Source organism: Mizuhopecten yessoensis, unplaced genomic scaffold (assembly GCF_002113885.1).
Source record: "Mizuhopecten yessoensis strain PY_sf001 unplaced genomic scaffold, ASM211388v2 scaffold716339, whole genome shotgun sequence".
Lineage (NCBI taxonomy): Eukaryota > Metazoa > Mollusca > Bivalvia > Pectinida > Pectinidae > Mizuhopecten > Mizuhopecten yessoensis.
In genome coordinates, this window is record NW_018480067.1 from 888,133 (window position 1) to 908,488 (window position 20,356).

The 20,356-nt window shown below is 37.3% G+C and overlaps 1 protein-coding gene across 1 annotated transcript in view; it reads left to right on the plus strand.

Moving 5' to 3' along the window:
• The first annotated feature begins 13,621 nt into the window (after positions 1-13,621).
• The window catches only part of LOC110443321 (acyl-CoA-binding protein-like), a 13,947-nt gene continuing 7,212 nt past the window's right edge, over positions 13,622-20,356 (plus strand). Inside the window, exon 1 of the mRNA XM_021487483.1 lies at positions 13,622-13,780. Coding sequence (XP_021343158.1) covers positions 13,775-13,780 — 6 coding nt within the window. The 5' untranslated portion in view covers positions 13,622-13,774. The remainder of the gene's footprint in view (positions 13,781-20,356) is intronic.

Below are 20,356 nucleotides of genomic sequence, written 5' to 3' on the forward strand. Positions count from 1 at the left end.
ATTTCGAAATGGCACATCCGCTGGAAAAGAAGAAGAACTGCCATGGTAATTGTCACTGATAATTCAATTCTGCAAAGTGTCAGGCATGCACTTTGGCAAGTCTACAGTAGCTGACTGTAGATGGGGATTCCCAGAGTACGAAATGACGTCAGAGAAACAATGGATACATATAGGCAGTCAATCGGCGGTGTTGTATACGAAGGTAGTTCGTAATTTGCAGAAATAATCCCGTTAATATTACACGTATTATAATAACACCAATATGATGAGTGAAAGCTGACATTCAATTCATATTGGTTCGGTTTACTATGCTGGGAAAAAATGCTGATGTTCCCGCTGCAGTAGAAATGCAGATTATCCATTCTATTTAAATTATGAGTGCATAGAAATCAATGTGATATAACCAAGACATTTTAGACTTGCGCAAGTCATAAATAATAAGAAGTGTGTTACACAAATATTGTTAAAGAATGCGTCGTGTGAGACACAATGTGACATCGTTGTGGACGCAAATTATGTGCAAATATATTAGATCTCAATTCTTAAAGATGCCCACAGCCCTGTTGCGGTTTAGGTGTGAAAAAGTGACATAAGACCTATACATTATGCCGTGGCCTGTTGAAAACGAACAAATAACGATTATGTACTGAAATTCGAAATGATGCCCAGTGGGCATCTTTAGCCTGGGGTATCGTTGATGCCGTTTTACATGTATATACCTTAGAAGATGCCCAGTTGTGGTATAGGTGTGAAAAAGCGGCATAAGACCTAGAACAATATGCCGTGGCCTGTTGAAAACGAAACAATAACGATTATGTACTGAAATTCGAAATGATGTCCAGTGGGCAAATTTAGCCTTGGGTATTGTTGATGCCGTTTTGCATGTCGATACCATAGAAGATGCCCATTTGTGGTATAGGTGTGAAAAAGCAGCATAAGACCTAGAACAATATGCCGTGGCCTGTTGAAAACGAAAAAATAACGATAATGTACTGAAATTCTAAATGATGCCCAGTGTGCATCTTTAGCCCGGGGAATCGTTGATGCCGTTGTGCATGTGGATACCCTAGAAGATGCCCAGTTGTGGTATAGCTGTGAAAAAAGTGACGTAAGATCTATACAATATGCCATGGCCTGTTGAAAACGAAAAATAATGATTATGTACTGAAATTCTAAATGATGCCCATAGCCTGGTGTATCCTTGATGCCGTTTTACATGTGGATACCTTAGAAGATGCCCACTTGTGGTATAGGTGTGAAAAAGTGACATAAGACCTATACATTATGCCGTGGCCTGTTGAAAACGAACAAATAACGATTATGTACTGAAATTCGAAATGATGTCCAGTGGGCAAATTTAGCCTGGGGTATTGTTGATGCCGTTTTGCATGTGGATACCATAGAAGATGCCCATTTGTGGTATAGGTGTGAAAAAGCAGCATAAGACCTAGAACAATATGCCGTGGCCTGTTGAAAACGAAAAAATAACGATAATGTACTGAAATTCTAAATGATGCCCAGTGTGCATCTTTAGGCTGGGGAATCGTTAATGCCGTTTTGCATGTGGATACCTTAGAAGATGCCCAGTTGTGGTATAGGTGTGAAAAAGTGGCGTAAGATCTATACAATATGCCATGGCCTGTTGAAAAAGAAAAAATAATGATTATTTACTGAAATTCGAAATGATGCCCATAGCCTTGTGTATCCTTGATGCCGTTTTACATGTGGATACCTTAGAAGATTCCCAGTTGTGGTATAGGTGTGAAAAAACGGCATAAGACCTATACAAAATGCCGTGGCCTGTTGAAAACGAAATAATAACGATTATGTACTGAAATTCGAAATGATGCCCAGTGGGCATCTTTAGCCTGGGGTATCGTTGATGCCGTTTTACAAGTATATACCTTAGAAGATTCCCATTTGTGGTATATGTGTGAAAAAGCGGCATAAGACATTTAACAATATGCCGTGACCTGTTGAAAACGAAACAATAACGATTATGTACTGAAATTCGAAATGATGTCCAGTGGGCAAATTTAGCCTGGGGTATTGTTGATGCCGTTTTGCATGTGGATACCATAGAAGATGCCCATTTGTGGTATAGGTGTGAAAAAGCAGCATAAGACCTATAACAATATGCCGTGGCCTTTTGAAAACGAAAAAATAACGATAATGTACTGAAATTCGAAATGATGTCCAGTGGGCAAATTTAGCCTGGGGTATTGTTGATGCCGTTTTGCATGTGGATACCATAGAAGATGCCCATTTGTGTTATAGGTGTGAAAAAGCAGCATAAGACCTATAACAATATGCCGTGGCCTGTTGAAAACGAACAAATAACGATAATGTACTGAAATTCGAAATGATGCCCAGTGTGCCTCTTAAGCCTGGGGAATCGTTGATGCCGTTTTGCATGTGGATACCTTAGAAGGTGCCCAGTTGTGGTATAGGTGTGAAAAAGCGGCATAAGACCTATGAGAATATGCCGTGACCTGTTGAAAACGAAACAATAACGATTATGTACTGAAATTCGAAATGATGTCCAGTGGGCAAATTTAGCCCGGGTATTGTTGATGCCGTTTTGCATGTGGATACCATAGAAGATGCCCATTTGTGGTATAGGTGTGAAAAAGCAGCATAAGACCTAGAACAATATGCCGTGGCCTTTTGAAAACAAAAAATAACGATAATGTACTGAAATTCGAAATGATGTCCAGTGGGCAAATTTAGCCCGGGTATTGTTGATGCCGTTTTGCATGTGGATACCATAGAAGATGCCCATTTGTGGTATAGGTGTGAAAAAGCAGCATAAGACCTAGAACAATATGCCGTGGCCTGTTGAAAACGAAAAAATAACGATAATGTACTGAAATTCGAAATGATGCCCAGTGTGCATCTTAAGCCTGGGGAATCGTTGATGCCGTTTTACATTTGGATACCATAGAAGATGCCTAGTTGTGGTATAGGTGTGAAAAAGTGGCGTAAGATCTATACAATATGCCATGGCCTGTTGAAAACGAAAAAATAACGATTATGTACTGAAATTCTAAATGATGCCCATAGCCTGGTGTATCCTTAATGCCGTTTTACATGTGGATACCTTAGAAGATGCCCAGTTGTGGTATAGGTGTGAAAAAACGGCATACGACCTATACAATATGCCTTGGCCTGTTGAAAACGAAATAATAACGATGATGTACTGAAATTCGAAATGATGTCCAGTGGGCATCTTTAGCCTGGGGTATCGTTGATGCCGTTTTACATGTTTATACCTTAGAAGATGCCCAATTGTGGTATATGTGTGAAAAAGCGGCATAAGACCTATAACAATATGCCGTGGCCTGTTGAAAACAAAATAATAACGATTATGTACTGAAATTCGAAATGATGTCCAGTGGGCATATTTAGCCTGGGGTATCGTTGATGCCGTTTTGCATTTGGATACCTTAGAAGATGCCCAGTTGTGGTATAGCTGTGAAAAAGTGGCATAAGACCTATTATGTTAGGTTCATTTGAATATCAAACGAGCCCAATATTGCGCCAGCCCAACATTGGTCCAGTCCAATATTGGGTAGCCCAATATTGAATAAGTAACCAACTTCACGCTGGTTTCGAACGACCAAAATGTAAACTGACCCCGTTCACTTTATTAGGTCCCTAATTCGCCGTAAATTAATGATGACACAGGTAAGTAAGCTTTAAAGACATGAATCATAACCATAACAGGTTCCAAGTTCGTACCGGTAACTAATGATTAGTGGTATCCGTACAGGACTATGCTGACCCCGTTACACGTAAACTGGAATAAGCTTGTCCGTCTGCCCGTTGGCAAAATTTGTCCGTCTCTCCATTTGCTCATTTGTTCAAAGATTTTTTTCCGAGTTTTATCTGTAGTGACAGTACCATATATTTAGTTGTGCCCCCTGAAATAATTTAGCGTTTCGGACCTTTTGGTACAGTTATGCCATTTTACATAAAAGAATTGACAATCCTTCTCTGCATTTGCTCATTTTTTAATAGATTTCTTTGAAACTTTCAAGTTTTGTCATGGTGGTACCATGCAGAGGTGCAAACCCTTCCTTTTTGGCTAAATCTTTACGGTTTAACATAACAAATACGCCTTACAATGTAGCATACTCACTGTAGGATTTTGTCTAATTTCTGCCGAATCCAGACAGGACTTGGGCGTTATGGGTCATTTTTGGCCTCGTAAAAAAAGGGATTTTTTTTTATTTTTTTATTTATTAATCAATTTCTCATATTGATTAATTGGAGTATGATCACATTTCCTCTTTCTTTAGCAGAAAACGGCGGAAAGATGTGCTCTCGGCGAGAGATTAAATTGATAGTTTAGGTAGCCCAACCCAAAAAATCAAAAAGCTATGGGAACAAACACTTAAACCCGAATACACAGAATGACATGTTCATTGTCATTGTGGCCACAGCCACTTTAAGGTTTCATGTTCAGGTTTGTTGTGTACCTGTTCGTTTGCTTGATGTCATTTTACTTTTGACTTCGTTCTTTTTTGCCACCTGCAGCTGCAGGTGAACTGTTTAGGGTAGTCATCAAGGTGGAACACCACACAGAAAGAAAATCTGAGACAAAATAACATAAAGATATAGATGAGGAGTAATATATCGTAGAGCCTTGCTTTTCAATACCTTACTCTTGGCTGTAATGGTGAACGTTCGCCCTGGTAATGAAGGCAATTGATTCTGTCTAAAGCCGCAACATACCAAAGTCCTTAAAAATGGTAGTTGTTATTCCCTGGTTAAAATTGATCTGTTGCAACCATTGAAACATTTATAATTTGTTCGTTTTCCTAACCTGCATGTCTTCTTTCTTTACTACCTACTTTCTCTTAAATTTTACATAGTTAATACAACAGTATTCATAGACATCGACGATTTGAAGTCAAGGTCGTGACCACAGCACAACAAAACACGTGAACAGCTTAAAATCAATAAAATTCAAAAGTTTAGAATGGGCCTTATAGCCAGTCTGTCTAATTGAAAACTAGAGATTGACATTACTGAACCCCAATATATGCACCTGTATAGTGTATACAACTGCAAAGAACACTCCTAGAATGTGCTGAACACACCGGATCCACAAATAAGGAACCTGTCGAGTTATATTGGGTACTCGCATCGCTAGTTGGTAAATTGTAAATAATAAATGATATATAACATTTGATATAGGGCCCTATCTAGCTAGAATAAGCCACTCTAAAGCGCTTTACAGTACATAGATATGCAGTTTGTACAATCAATACAATTTTTGAGGAATTCGCAGGAGCTGCCTTTGCCACCTGGCTAATATCTCCTTATGTGTGTATGCCTGCGTGTGTGCTGGCGATGTATTGTGTTCTGTTTGTAGCGAGACCGTGCTTCCATGGTTATCATCATTAGTTATTTATTAGTTACATAGATTCCATTATAAATCAGAACACCGAGTCAAGAAGTAAGTTAGTTAATGGGTTTTTAACGGCCCACCAATACAAAAGAGGTCATTGGGGCCAATGAATAGTAAAACGAGCATGGTAAACGAAATGACATCAAACGAACGTAAAAGTAAAAGACAAAGGTCATCTTGAAGAGTAAACTAGAAACATCTAGCATACCACGTGATATGTCTCTCTTTAACAACACTTAACCAACACTTCCGTTGACTATGCACTCGGAATCGTTTTCTGCCGCTTAGACTTCCCCTGGCTTAAGACACAAATCTCCAGGAGATCATGAATGTGCTAGATTGTGTGCTGACGACAACATATTTCATCTTCCAAGAAACTTCATCTATCAAGAACGTTTCTGTATAGACACTTGCATAGATTCCATTGTCACCATCATCAAATTCACATGTAAGAAGGATATGAATGGCGCAGTTCCCTTCTTCGACAGAACGAAGACAGAGCAGCAAATGTATTGGTTTATAGGGAAAAGACGCATACGGACTAAAACTGAATGACACCAATTTCCAACCAGCGGTTTTGCGTTCTATGCGAGTTGCTCAACAGGTGAAATACAAATTGTCACAGAACAAAAAGTACGAGCAACATCACATCCTTAAAGTTATAAAAAAAAAACGGATATCCGGAAAGCGCAATCAAGATGGTAAGCAAACAATTTGAAAGCAGAGCGAAGGACAAGAAAGTTTGAAGAATAAATTAAAGCTCGTGTGGTCATCCATTATATACAAAGTTTAACCGAAACATCCAGAGCAATGGAATCATACATGAGACGCTCTGGAATTTCATCGTACATCCTAATGGTAAAACATTTAAAGAAACATTGCAGAAAGCATGTTTAAAATCAGATTCACCGCGACGTATTTACAGAGGAGACTAGAAAACGGTTTTGTGTCGGACTTGTACAACACCGAAAAGGCACTGAAACTCAAGATCTGATATTTACCAGATCAGACAGGAAGCAGTCAGATACCAGCAAACACAAGTCACACTTCACAACTAAATCTACTTATTGACAAGATTAATTCCAAAGTGATAGTTATAGAGGCAGATAACCAGGTCAGTTCCGAATCAAATGGGCGCGCGTACATAGACTCTATCATATCTTTGACTAGATCTTTCAAGTATATACTACAGTAATATAACAGAGTTCTTTTCCGTTTAAGATAATACGCTATAAATTCACCAGAGAATAACTATCATACGTTCTCCTACATTACTGCATTAAATAAGTTTAAAAACTATATTGATGTCAAATTTTACGGACCATAAGTCTTTCATGTTACGTTAATTTCTCATTGTGATATATTTCAATTTTCTTTTAAAACAAATGTTCCTGATTTTTTTGTCCCGTTTTGGCGAAATTCGGCACACAAATAGAAAATCGTCCAGGACTTATTTAATACTTGGCCTAAATAATTTGTGCGGCAAAATTTAACATTCTGACTTATATTTAGATGATGTCAAATGTAACTCTTTCTGCCACGTTCAGAAATTGATATCTCTACAACATATGGACAAATCGTATCAATACATGTATTTCTACGTTTTGATATAAACATTTTTTATCTGCATTAAATACACGAAGGGATTAGGCACAAGTTATCAAACTTATATTGACATTTTACTCACACCTGCATATATATGTATATACAAGAGTGAAAATTTGTGATTTTAATTATTTTTTCCAATTAAGTATTGGAGAGAGAGAGAGAGAGAGAGAGAGAGAGAGAGAGAGAGAGAGAGAGAGAGAGAGAGAGAGATTAATTCTTAACTCAAACAGTGTATCCACATTGACAGCATCGGAAATTGATTAAATTAGAATGGAGTAGATCATTGTGTATGGTATTAGCTTCGTTATATTATATTATTATACCTTCTGTTAAAATCTCGTAATCTGACTGGTTGAGAAAGATGTGAACATTTTCAATGTTACTTGCTCGTTTTACAAAGATAAAGAGGACAGGGTGACATTCTAAAAAATATCACATGCGCCAAACGTATGCGTGCACGGTTCGTCCCAGTGCCAGGGTGTTATTCCAAAAAAATGTTACATGCGCCAAACGTATGCGTGCACGGTTCGTCCCAGTGCCAGGGTGTTATCAAATCACATTCATGGTTGGTTCATTCGACAACTGTTAAGATGAAGTCTTGGTTTATGTCAAATCAACACAAGGACCTTTAAAAATGGTGAAGTGGTGAAACACCTAAACATGACACTCGGTATAATAACATAAAATCACATTCATGAGAGGGCGATATTGCATATTTTCACCCCTCGGAAAGCAGGCTTCGCCTCGGTCAACAATGCTTCCTTGGGATGAAAATATGCAATATCGCCCTCTCATGAATGTGATATTTATATAATACAGAATGGAGTAGATCATTGCGTATGGTATTAGCTTCGTTTCTTAGTCTTAGATAATGGCTGCAATTCACTTTCGGAGCACCAACAATTCTCTAATAATAAGAAAGGCAACCTAATTAATCCACATCTTTTACAGCAATCTCGTGATTTTTTTCTAGTTTGTCTTTGTCACCTAAACTAATGGTACACCATCCCATACCTCTCAACAGTATTCTAATAACGGAAGATTGTAGGGTTTATCTATTTTAATGTTTGTCTATTTAATATATATCTTAGTTGACGCAGAACACTTACCTGCTTCGATACTTTTGGCATACATTATCAACGTGACTACTCTGTTTACAATTGATATCCGATACGATACTACTTAGGTGTTTATGACGTTCCAGAAAGTGTTAAAGTATAGAACAATTCTTCAGATTCGTGCAAAATTTAGCGAGGTTGGGATGAAAAACGGAAGTCGAGAAATTTCAACGAACAAAATGGGAAAATAACGTGAAAGACTGATCAAACATTTATTTACTAGACCTGCATCAGTCACTCAGAAAGGTAACTCGTAATCAGAAAGTCAGGGTCATCACGTTGCTGATAATGTATAATGTGATCTCATGTAGAGACACTTGAGAGATGGCTGTCTTCTGAAGACTTCCGCAAATTTTTGGCACTTTTTGTTAAATTACAGGAATTCTATGGTAACCAAACGTAACACACCATTATAATTTCGTTCTTGACACACCAACAGATTCATGTATTTCCAAAATGTCTCTGTATACAACCCTGCTTGCTGAATTTCAAATTTATATTTTGTTTTTCCTGACACGTTTCCCCGCGAAGTGTCACACATGTTTCTCGCATTGAGTGCTAACTTCCGGTGTAAACAAACAACACCCCAGATGATTTTTATGCCCTGTTTTGCGTGTATATCATCTACTTACTACTGCTCCATTTGTACGCGAATCATACTGTGCCTTAGGGTCGCACGAAGGCAGAAGGTTTAACACTACATCTGTACATAACATCAAGTCTTGTTACACGTCATGGCCCGAGGCACTACACCGTGAGAAGCACTACAATGCTTGTAACACTCAAATTTTTCGGCTCTTTTGTGGTGTTTGCCACCATCGTAAGTCTACAAAATTATAAATCTCCTGTTTATGGAACCTCACAATACGAAAAACATGTGTGCTTATCCATGCCTACAAACGGGGACTGTGTTTATAATGCCCAAAAAGCAGAGGCACACCTAGAGCTCGTGTCAAAATCATACCATCATGCAGAAACAAAAGCAGATTATCTAAATGTCTTTCATCCCTCAAATGTTGTAAGAAATATCACCCTGCATGACCCACAGCCCTATGACTCCTGTTATGAACATATGTTGTACAAGTTGTTCAAACCATCCAAATTATCTTCTAAACTCAAAGCAACCAAAACTCTGTATTGCCTACTTGCTCTCGTCCTTTTGCAAGCAAATGATATTGATCGAGTTAAATCCTGGACCAGGTAACAACAAAGTAAACCCCTAAGGATTCTAAATATATTTTCAATCTATTCGAAATAAGCTAACACTTCCTCGGCAACATACTAGATAGCTCCATGCCAGACATTGTAATTGGCACCGAGACCTGGCTCAACCTAAATATTTAAAATGCCGAAATATTTCCTTTGGGTTACACAATTTTCCGAAACGACCGTAAAAAGTGTGACACCTGCAAAGATGGTGGAGGTGTACTCATTGCGATAAAGGAAGACCTTATTAATGATGAGGTACACAACCTCACGCTCAATAATTCATGCGAAATGGTATGGGCTAAGGTTAAGGCAGTCGGGAGTAGAACTCTTTACATCAGTTCTTTCTACCACCCAAAAACGTCTGACGAAGAGAGCATGCAATCTGTTATAGATTCAATAAATGAGGCCTCAAAAATAAAAAAGACAGTCCTTATAATAGACGGAGACTTCAACCTTCCCGGATGGGACTGGAAGAACAAAGTTTTGAAACCCAAAACAAGTCATACCATAATCCATTATGACTTTTCAAACCTTCTGGACGACACTGGTCCAAGTTGTCGAAGAACCGACCCGAAATGACAATATCTTAGATTTGGTCATAACAAATTCTCCAAAACAAGTGGCCCGTACTGAAATCATTCCAGGCCTATCTGCCCATAACATGGTTAATATTGAATTTAAACTTACACCAATAAAACAAAAATCAGGAACAATCCCTGTGTTTAAAAATGCTGAGTGGAATGGCATTAAATCTCATCTGGGCAATGTGCATAATTATATGTTAACAAAAAACGAGTGGGACGCAAATTCAATGTGGGAATATTTTAAAACTGAACTCGTAAAACTTGTCAAAGAACACATCCCTCAGAAAACTATAAAACCAAAAAACTAGCCTACCATGGGTACCCCCGAAATAAAATAAAAAAGCTCATCAGAAAACTTGATAGGCTATATACATAAAATCTAAAAAAAATCTGGGGATTCTTCATTAAAATCAAAATTTAAAGAAATAAAACATCTAGTCCCAATGGAACTCCGCACATCTTACTGGGATCATATTGAAGATATAATAAATCCCAATAGTCCAAATACTAATAACAAATACTCTGGCATGAAACGGTTCTGGTCTTACATTAAAGCCAAACGATCCGATCACTGCGGCATTTCCCCACTAAAGCAAGAGGGCAAAGTAATACATAATCCTGTTGGCTAAGCGCAAGAGCTCAACACACAGTTTCAATCTGTTTTTACTCTACCTGAAACCCTCAATGATCGCCAGTTTACTTTCAGATGTAACATGCCTCTTGACCATCAATTTCCAACCATGCCTGATATTGAGATCCATGAAAATGGTATATTAAAACTTCTCAAAGGTTTAAATCCGCATAAGGCTGCAGGACCCGATGACATAAAATCAAAGGTACTGAAAGAACTTGCTAACGAAGTAGCCCCCATTCTATCACTAATTTTTAGCAAGTCCTTGGTTACAGGTCTAGTTCAAGATTCAAGATATTTTATTAAGTATTTCAAGGCCAACTAGCCCATAGTACAATTTGCACAGTACATAATAACCATATTCACACAATTTTTACATCAAAAACAATTTCTGAAGATTACCTTATAACGTACAATTTACTAGTATATAGCACTGACTTCCGATTTAATAATACTAAATTTGTGATGTCATAGATATAATATAATTTGATCTTGCTTCAAAAGATGAATATACAAATTTAGCATCATTTCTTAATTTATCTTCATTTTCAGTCATTAACATATATTTTGCTTCAACATATTTTTCCAATGCACACATTTGTCTTATATGTTCATATAATGGACAGTGTAATAAAAAATGATATTCATCTTCAACGAGTCTTGTATTGTTTGTATATAGACAGCAATTACATAATCTTTCTTCCCTTGGAATTTTTAGTTCACGACCTTTTTCAATAAATAATTCATGACTGGACACGCAGTCTGGTTTCAGGTCTAGTCCCCATTGATTGGAAATTGGCAAATATATCCCCCATTCATAAAAAAGGACAGAAATTTAAATCGGAAATTATAGACCAATTTCACCGACATGTATTTTCAGTAAACTAAAAGAGCACGTCGTCGTTTCTAACATCATGATGCATGCTGAAACATGGCTTTCGCAAATTTCGATCGTGCGAAAGTCAGTTGATCAAATTCATAGATGACACATCTAAAATCCTTGACGAAGGATGCCAAACTGATATTCTCATTATGGACTTTGCCAAGGCCTTCGACAAAGTCAGCCATTCCCTTCTCATCCACAAACTCAAGAACTATGGTGTAAAAGGAAAGGTAGTAAACTTGATTGGGAATTTCCTTCTTGGCAGAAAACAATCTGTAGTTGTGGAGGGGTAAATGACTGACTTCGTTAACGTCCATTCTGGTGTGCCCCAGGGATCGGTCCTCGGACCAAGTTTATTTATTTATTTCATTAACTACATCCCTGTGGGCCTAAACGCTACCATCCGCTTGTTCGCAGACGACACTATCGCTTATCTAGTTGTCAAGTCTAACAGTGATGCTGAAACTCTACAGCAAGACTTGGGCAAACTGGCGCTCTGGGAAAAGACATGGAAGATGGCCTTCCACCCGGGCAAGTGTAATGTGTTGTCTGTGAACAAGGGGGGAAACCCCTGTAACAGAAGAAAGAATAGTGTGCTTCCACCGGGGATCGAACCCTCGATCTCGTGGTTCCTAGTTGGACGCTCTATACCACTGAGCTAAAGGGCAATTCCCTCTAGCTCGAAGCTAGAAGGCGACCGTAATCCTATGTACAATTGAACCCTGCCACACCCCATTATCCATAATTACATCCTCCATCGGCATACGCTAGAACACATAGACCAAGCAAAATACCTGGGTGTTACAATTCAATCTAACTTAAATGGGACTCCCACATAAATAATATTATCAACAAAGAAAATTCCACACTTGGCGTCTTCCGTCGAAATTTAAAAATAAGTTCAACATCAGTTAAGGCACAGGCATACAAATCATTAGTTCGTCCATCTCTAGAGTATGCCTGTCCTGTTTGGGACCCATAAACCCAGGATAACATCAATAAGATTCAAATGGTACAATGCAGGGCTGCTCGTTACGTACTAAACACAAACGTCTACACTCATAGAACATCCAGTGTCTACGATACGTTGAACCATCTTTCTTAAATGGCGATCCCTTGCCGACAGACGCAGAGACACAAGCCTATGTATGATGTTCAAAATTGTAAACAATCAGGTAGTTATTAGTAAACACACTAGACTAATATATACCAGCAACCAGGCAATCAAGGCATGTTCATCACCAATCCTTCCAAATACCACACTGCAGAACCCAGGTCAGAAAACAATCCTTCTTTCCACGATCAATATTGGGTGGAATAAGATCCCACCAGATAGCATATCCTCCTGTTCTACTACTGATTTTTTTTAAATCTGCTCTCCTGTCACTGTACCCTCAAAATTAAATAAATATCATTTTGGCCTCCTGGGAATCGACTAAATCTCTTTCTCTCTCGTGACATTATCTTCAACTTGTTGAAGTTGGTCATTACCATTTAGAACTTCAAATAAACCAGGTAATATTGCAATACTGTTTATACATTTATATATTTATTTATTCATTTGTTCTTTTTGCTTGATTAATAAAATTGTGGAATTTGTAAAATATTGTACAGGTTAACAGATATGTCGATTGCCATTTAATTGAGTTCCTTGATATATATATATATATATATGTCTCTATGCTACGATCGTTCAGAGACGTGTATACTTTGGCTTCACACGTCTCTGGATCGATTGGCCTTCCGAATTAACACGAACATATGCACCTCAGGAAATATCGTCATTTGTAAATTGCTTTACATAATTCACATATATAGATATCATTAACATATTTTATCATTGAATTTAAGTTCTATGAGTGGACACTACGTGTAAGGCATCCATTTTCTTTGTTTAACTGCATGTGGTATCAATGGCATATCATTAGAGAAATTGAGATATACTGCCTTGGGGAATATCACTTAAGCAAAAATTTCACCTTTCATTGTTCTCTGATTGTGTTGTGCGATAATAATAAGTTCACTGTCCAGTATACAAGGTTCGTGTTCGGACAGAGATGGAAACGTTGTAGACCGGGTAGTTTTTCAATTAAGATATTATTCAGACATTTAAAGGACCAAACGATCCACGTACCTGTTGACGGCGACTACAAAGTATTAAAGTGAATTACCCCCGATTCGCCTCAATTACTCGCGTCGTATACTACTAGAGGGCGCTACCCGGACAATCATTTGTAGCGAGAGGAAGGCGTGAACGACCACAGCGATCACGAAGTATTTTAGTACCTGTCTACAGTACAGCAACGACCATCAGAAGCTACAATCATGGCTGTAAGTACTTAAACAGAACTTTGTACCTAAATGATAAAAAATAACATAAACTGAGCTTGTTGCATTTATAAAAGTCACAGGCCGCCGGCTCACGCGTGATGGACTCCTAACCTGACGAATCGTTCGTTGATCCGATGATTTATTTATCACCAGGTTGGCCTATGCATAGTTTGGTTGATTTGTAATGAAATGAACCAAGAAGAAAAGTTGAAGCCACGTATTCATATAGCTAATACAGTATTCAGAATACAGTTTCCCGATTTCAACCCACACCGTATCTCTGTAGGAATCAGGATTTGAATAAGAGACTGTAAGCTTAAATTAAATGTTAATTTTATTTATTATTTAATTATGTGATTTGTTTGTAGGGACTAGCTACGCTAGTAAATTGAAATTATACAGATAAAAGGCGTTTTTTTTATTTAACGATATTTTCTCATCGAATCATTAGACTTGCACTAGTCATTTTATTGACTGGCCGTGCATTTCTCTTACAAAATTTGGCATCTCCAAAAGCTAAAAAGCTTACAACGATGTATATTACAGCAAAAGATGTTTCAACCACTGGGTGAATGCTAAGTTGGCAAGGGGATGCCTGAACCAGCTAGGGTTGTAAATAGTTGTCTTTGGGGGCAAAGACTTAGATAGCCATCTTTCTTCTGGCCCTAACAACAGATGTATTAGACATTTTACAGGTAGATGCCTGACCAGAATTCTATCTGTCAAAAGGTCTAAAGTCTGGTGTTAGGACCAGAGGAAACTGGAAACAGGAAAAGAAGGGAAGATATTGTAGCAGAACTCGGAGCTTGGTTGATTGTCAGCAAAGAATGATAGCTATAGCTCAATTGGTAGAGCATCCATCTTGAGTTCGGAGGGTCCAGAGTTGGAACCCCAGTCTGGCCGTGCATATCACTTTCTCCTTTTACAATTAGGCAGGCCTAAATAAAAAGGTATATCAGTCAGTAGCACTGATCAAGTGGTTCTAAGCATTTCTCAGTATTGCTCATATATATATATATATAGAGAGATACAAAACATAATACACAGTGTTGTATAAGCGAAAACATGTCCTACTTGTATCAAATAAGAATCATGAGTAACATAAGATGATAAACTGTTTAGTAAGTTTTTATAATGCTAATGCTATTTTTTTTGAAATTTTCCCAATACCAACCATTAAAATTTCTAGTTTCTAACATTTTTGAGAGTTCTAAAAATATAAATGCAAAAGTTGAAATGAAGTTCTCATGATTTACTAAGTTCCTAGTGTTGAGTCATGTTAGGGGGCTTGAGTTCTGAATTTTGAGTCATATTTTTTGAATTATTTTCTATGGATGAAAAATTCACTGTCATTTGCATAAATATATATATATATATGACAAAAACTTAGAAGGGAATATACGTTCATATAGGTTTTTTTTATAGAAAAGTAAAGCATACTTGCAAACTTTTTGAAATTTCCATTGGGCATATTTCAAGTGTTTGGAATTAAATGTATAAATAAAATGTGTGTATGTACATTCTTGGGGAAATATACACTTTTTAATGGTACTTTTTTAGCTGTTCTTTCAGATGAAATCATGAATTATCAAATCTTAGAAAATTGGAATTATTTATCAAGATATTTGCAAGTTACTTGACTCCGCTTGTTTCAGTCTACTCAGATGTAAAGGAGAATGTGGTTCACCGCTGGGCAGTGCTAGAATTGTAGAATGCTAGCTGTGAGCGCCGAAATGGCAGCACCGGCTGTATGCTCTCCAGGAAGTTGAGAAAGATATTGGCTGGTTGCAAAGGCCCTATAACCACTAATAATAATTTGTGATCCGCTTTGAGACGACCTACGAACTAGGTTGTGATAAAGCAGTATATAAGAACCTCAAATTATTATTATCAAGTTCTCAGTTGAAAATGCCAAATTTTAGGGTCCAAATTCCGTAGTCTCCCTCCAAAATAGGGAGAGTTGGCAAGTATGTGGTAGTTTGAACTACTGACTCACTATGTGCTACATATTGACCCCCGTGCCTGTTTAACACAGCCTTGAACCAGGTAGCAATTGTGTACCCTCGGTGATCAGACAAGTGGTGTCTGAGTCACGACGATCAGACACTTGTCCTCATGTAATCTCTTGGATATATATATACTCGAAAAAGAATTTTGATACTTTCTATGCTTCAAATATGGAAACGTTGCTGAAAATCAGTGAAAACCGATATTTGATCAATAAATCTTTAAAATTAATGTGTTTCATTATTTTCTTATTAATCTGATTGAATAAGAATAATAATCCCCAAATATTTGAATTTCCCCATGCCTTATCAAGTCGCCACTGTTACATTAGGTATAACTTCACTGTTAATACCCTAAGTGTATAAGATCTATTCTGGGAATATTCAGTAATGATTTTGCCAGGAAATTCACATGATTGTGAGCCTGAATGACTAACAGTCTGCTGATGAATTGGTCATTATCCAAGATTTTGTCCTATTTCACTGGGGTAAAAATAGGTTACAAAGGCCAAGTGTATTACACATTAAAAAGTCTGCACTCAGAAACAGACTAAACATTCACGACTGTAAGTTCTCTTTTTGACTGCTACAAGGCATGAAGTTTTTGGTGTATTATAAATAGTATTCTTTGATTATACGTTTTCACATACTTTTACTTCCTAATTTAACAAAACAAAATTACGAAGTAAGATAAGTCACACAAACATTACCCCCGCCCCCCAATACACAAACATCATGATACCCTCAACCCAACCCCATCATGTACCCCTTGTCATGGCCTTGACCTTTCCTATTCCCATTTATTTTACTGAAAAAGTTCTATAAGACTGTTACTCACTCATTAAGTCAAACGTTTTTGAGAATATCTGAAACTGATGATTTTTCTTATGGTTTGGACAATAGTAACAACACTATGAACTTTGACCTCTTAATTGCCTTGGTCTTTTTTAACTCATCCACCCCTGAAATTTCATAATGAACTATTCCAACCTTTGAATTGGAAGAGTTCAAATGTGTCTTCAGGGGTGAATGAGTTAATATGGACTTGAATGTGTTTTCCAATACTCTGATTATGTTCCAACAAGAGAACTAAGAAATCTCCCAAAGATATTCCCTCTACTTACACTTGTTTCTGAAGTAGAAATTAAAGTTTCAAGGGCCATAACTCCAAGGAAATAGTTAAATTATGAATTCCTTCCATCCTCCATATCAACAGAATTGTTGTTTCCCTGTGCCAAGTTACAAAAACTTATAATGTTTTATGAGCAGAGATTTCAAGTTTCAAGGGATATAACTCCAGGAAATTTCATTGAATCTTCAATCCCTTTCCTCATGCACATCTACCAGTAGATATGGTGTACTTTCACTCTGTCAAGTTATGAAAAAATCAAAACCAATAGTTCAGGAGGAGTCTGGATCACAAGGATCACGAGAAGACGGATGCATACAGGGCGATTCCTATATACACCTCCAAAACTTTGTTTTCAGTGTGGAAACCTATAGAACTAGACTGTTGACCACTGGCATGGGTTATTCCAAATGATCTCTCTTGTTAATTGCACTATAACTGCGGCTGTTCCAAGAATTTGACCAGTGAGGTTTTGCGGCAGCAAGATATATAATGTCATTACATGTACACCGGACATCATTCTATTTATCTGTCACCCAGCTGGTTGCATTCATATTGCCTATAACTGCAATCTGACAGACGCTCAATCCTTAAGTGATTAAAGGCTCTCAGCAGTTTCCACAGCACTCTATTGTCTGCAGAAACAAGGGTTATGTCAATATATCAACATAGCTATTTGTGCTTGAAAACAATTAAATTCTTTCTGAAAGAATGGACAGTTGTAATGAAGTTAACCAAGAAGACAAGTGGAAGCCACATATTTAGATAGCTAATACAGTATTCATAATATAGTTTCCGGATTTCAACCCACACCGTAGGAATCAGAATTTGAATTAGAGACTGTAAATTTTATTTATAATTTAATTATGTGATTTGTTTGTATAGACTAGCTACTCTAGTAAGTGGAAAGTATACAGATAATAAGGTGTTTTTTATTTTATTATTTAACAATATTTTCTCATCGATTCATTAGACTTGCACTAGTCATGGTATTGACTGGCTGTGCATTTCTCTTTCTCCTGTTACAAAATTTGGAAAGCTTGCTGACCATTGTTTCAACCACTGGGTGAATGCTAAGTTGGCAAGGGGCTACCTGAACCAGCTAGGGTTGTAAATAGTTGTCTTTGGGGGCAAAGACTTAGATAGCCATCTTTCTTCTGACCCTAACAACAGATGTATTAGACATTTTGACAGATAGATGTCTGACCAGAATTTTATCTGTCAAAAGGTCTTAAGTCTGGTGTTAGGGCCAGAGGAAACTGGAAACAGGAAAAGGAGGGAAGATATTGTAGCAGAACTCAGGGCTTGGTTGATTGTCGGCGAAGAATGGTACCTATAGCTCAATTGGTCGAGCATCCATCTTGAGTTCGGAGGGTCCAGAGTTGGAACCCCAGTCTGGCCGTGCATATCACTTTCTCCTTTTACAATTAGGCAGGCCTAAATAAAAAGGTATATCAGTCAGTAGCTCTGATCAAGTGGTTCTAAGCATTTCTCAGTATTGCTCATATATATATATATATAGATAGATACAAAACATAATACACAGTGTTGTATAAGCGAAAACATATCCCACTTGTATCGAAGATGAATCATCAGTAACATAAGATGATTAACTGTTTAGTAGGTTTATTAATGCTAATAATTGCAGGGGTTAATTATTGGGGTATTTTTAAGAACTCATTTGCTATTGAAATTTTTTGAAATTTTTCCAATGCCCACCAATAAAATTTCCAGTTGAGAGTTCTGAAAAATAAATACAAAAGTTGAACTGAAGTTCTCATGATTTACTAAGTTCCTAGTGTTGAGTCATGTTTGGGGGCTTGAGTTCTCAATTCTGAGTCATATTTTTTGAATTATTTTCTATGGATGAATAATTCACTGTCATTTGCATAAATATATATATGGCAAAAACTTAGAAGGGCATATACGTTCATAAAGTTTTGTTTGATAGAAAAGTAAAGCATACTTGCAAACTTTTTGAAATTTCCATTGGGCATATTTCAAGTGTTTGGAATTAAATGTATAAATAAAATGTGTGTATGTACATTCTTGGGGAAATAAACACTTTTTAATGGTACCTTTTTAATTAGCTGTTCTTTCAGATGAAATCATGAATTATCAAATCTTAGAAAATTGGAATTAATTATCAAGATATTTGCAAGATACTTTACTCCGCTTGTTTCAGTCTACTCAGCTGTAAATGAGTACATGGTTGGGCAACTTGCTGGAATTGTAGAATGCTAGCTGTGAGCGCCGAAATGGCAGCACCGGCTGTATGCTCTCCAGGAAGTAGAGAAAGATATTAGCTGGTTGCAAAGGCCCTATAACCACGAATAATAATTTGTGAACCACTTAGAGATGACCTATGAACTAGGTTGTGATAACGCGGTATATAAGAACCTCAAATTATTATTATTAAATTCTCAGTTGAAAATGTCCAATTTTAGGGTCCAAATTCCGTAGTCTCCCTCCAAAATTGGGAGAGTTGGCAAATATGTGGTAGTTTGAACTACTGACTCACTGTATGTGCTACATATTGACCCCAGGGCCTGTTTAACACAGCCTTGAACCAGGTAGCAATTGTGTACCCTCGGTGATCAGACAAGTGGTGACAGGGTCACAACGATCAGACACTTGTCATCATGTTATCCAAATAGAGGTACCGATATCGCTTGATCAAACATCTTCAACAAATATTTAAATATCTCACTGGTCCATGAAGACATGAGTGTGAGAAAAAATAGCTCATAAATATTCAAATTGACCATATTTAATTAAATCAATTCAGATGTTAATGTTTGTTTTATAATCATGCGTCAGAGTTTTGTTAAGGTATTTTAGGAAAAGGACTCCTACCTTAAAGTAGATAAACATGTATTTAAAAGATAATTTAAAAATTGTGAAACAAAATACAAATACTGTACCATATTGCCCACTCTCCCTATTTTTGAGGGAGACTCCCTATTTTGGAGGGAGACTCCCTATTTTTGAGGGAGACTCCCTATTTTGGAGGGAGACTCCCGATGATTTTGGACCCTAATATTGAGCATTTTCAACCAGTGAATTTGCTAAACTAATCATATTTTCTAAGATCTGATGATTTCATTTGAAAGAATAGCTCAAAAGAAGCCATTTAAAAGTGTTAATTTTACCTGGTGGTATTGTCCACATATTTTATTTATATGCTTTTAATTCTAGATCTGGCCATGTGCAATCTCCCCCATGGAAATTTGAAAAAGCTAGGAAGTATGCTGTACAAGTATGCTGTACAAGTATGCTGTACATGTATGCTGTACAAGTATGCTGTACATGTATGCACAATCAATTTTTGCAGTAGTTAAAGAAGGAATTGGTCCCTTTCTTTCTCTTTCCTTTTTATACGCCCGTCGAAGACGGGGACGTATTATGTTATCACGTGAGCGGGCGGGCGGGCGGGCGGGC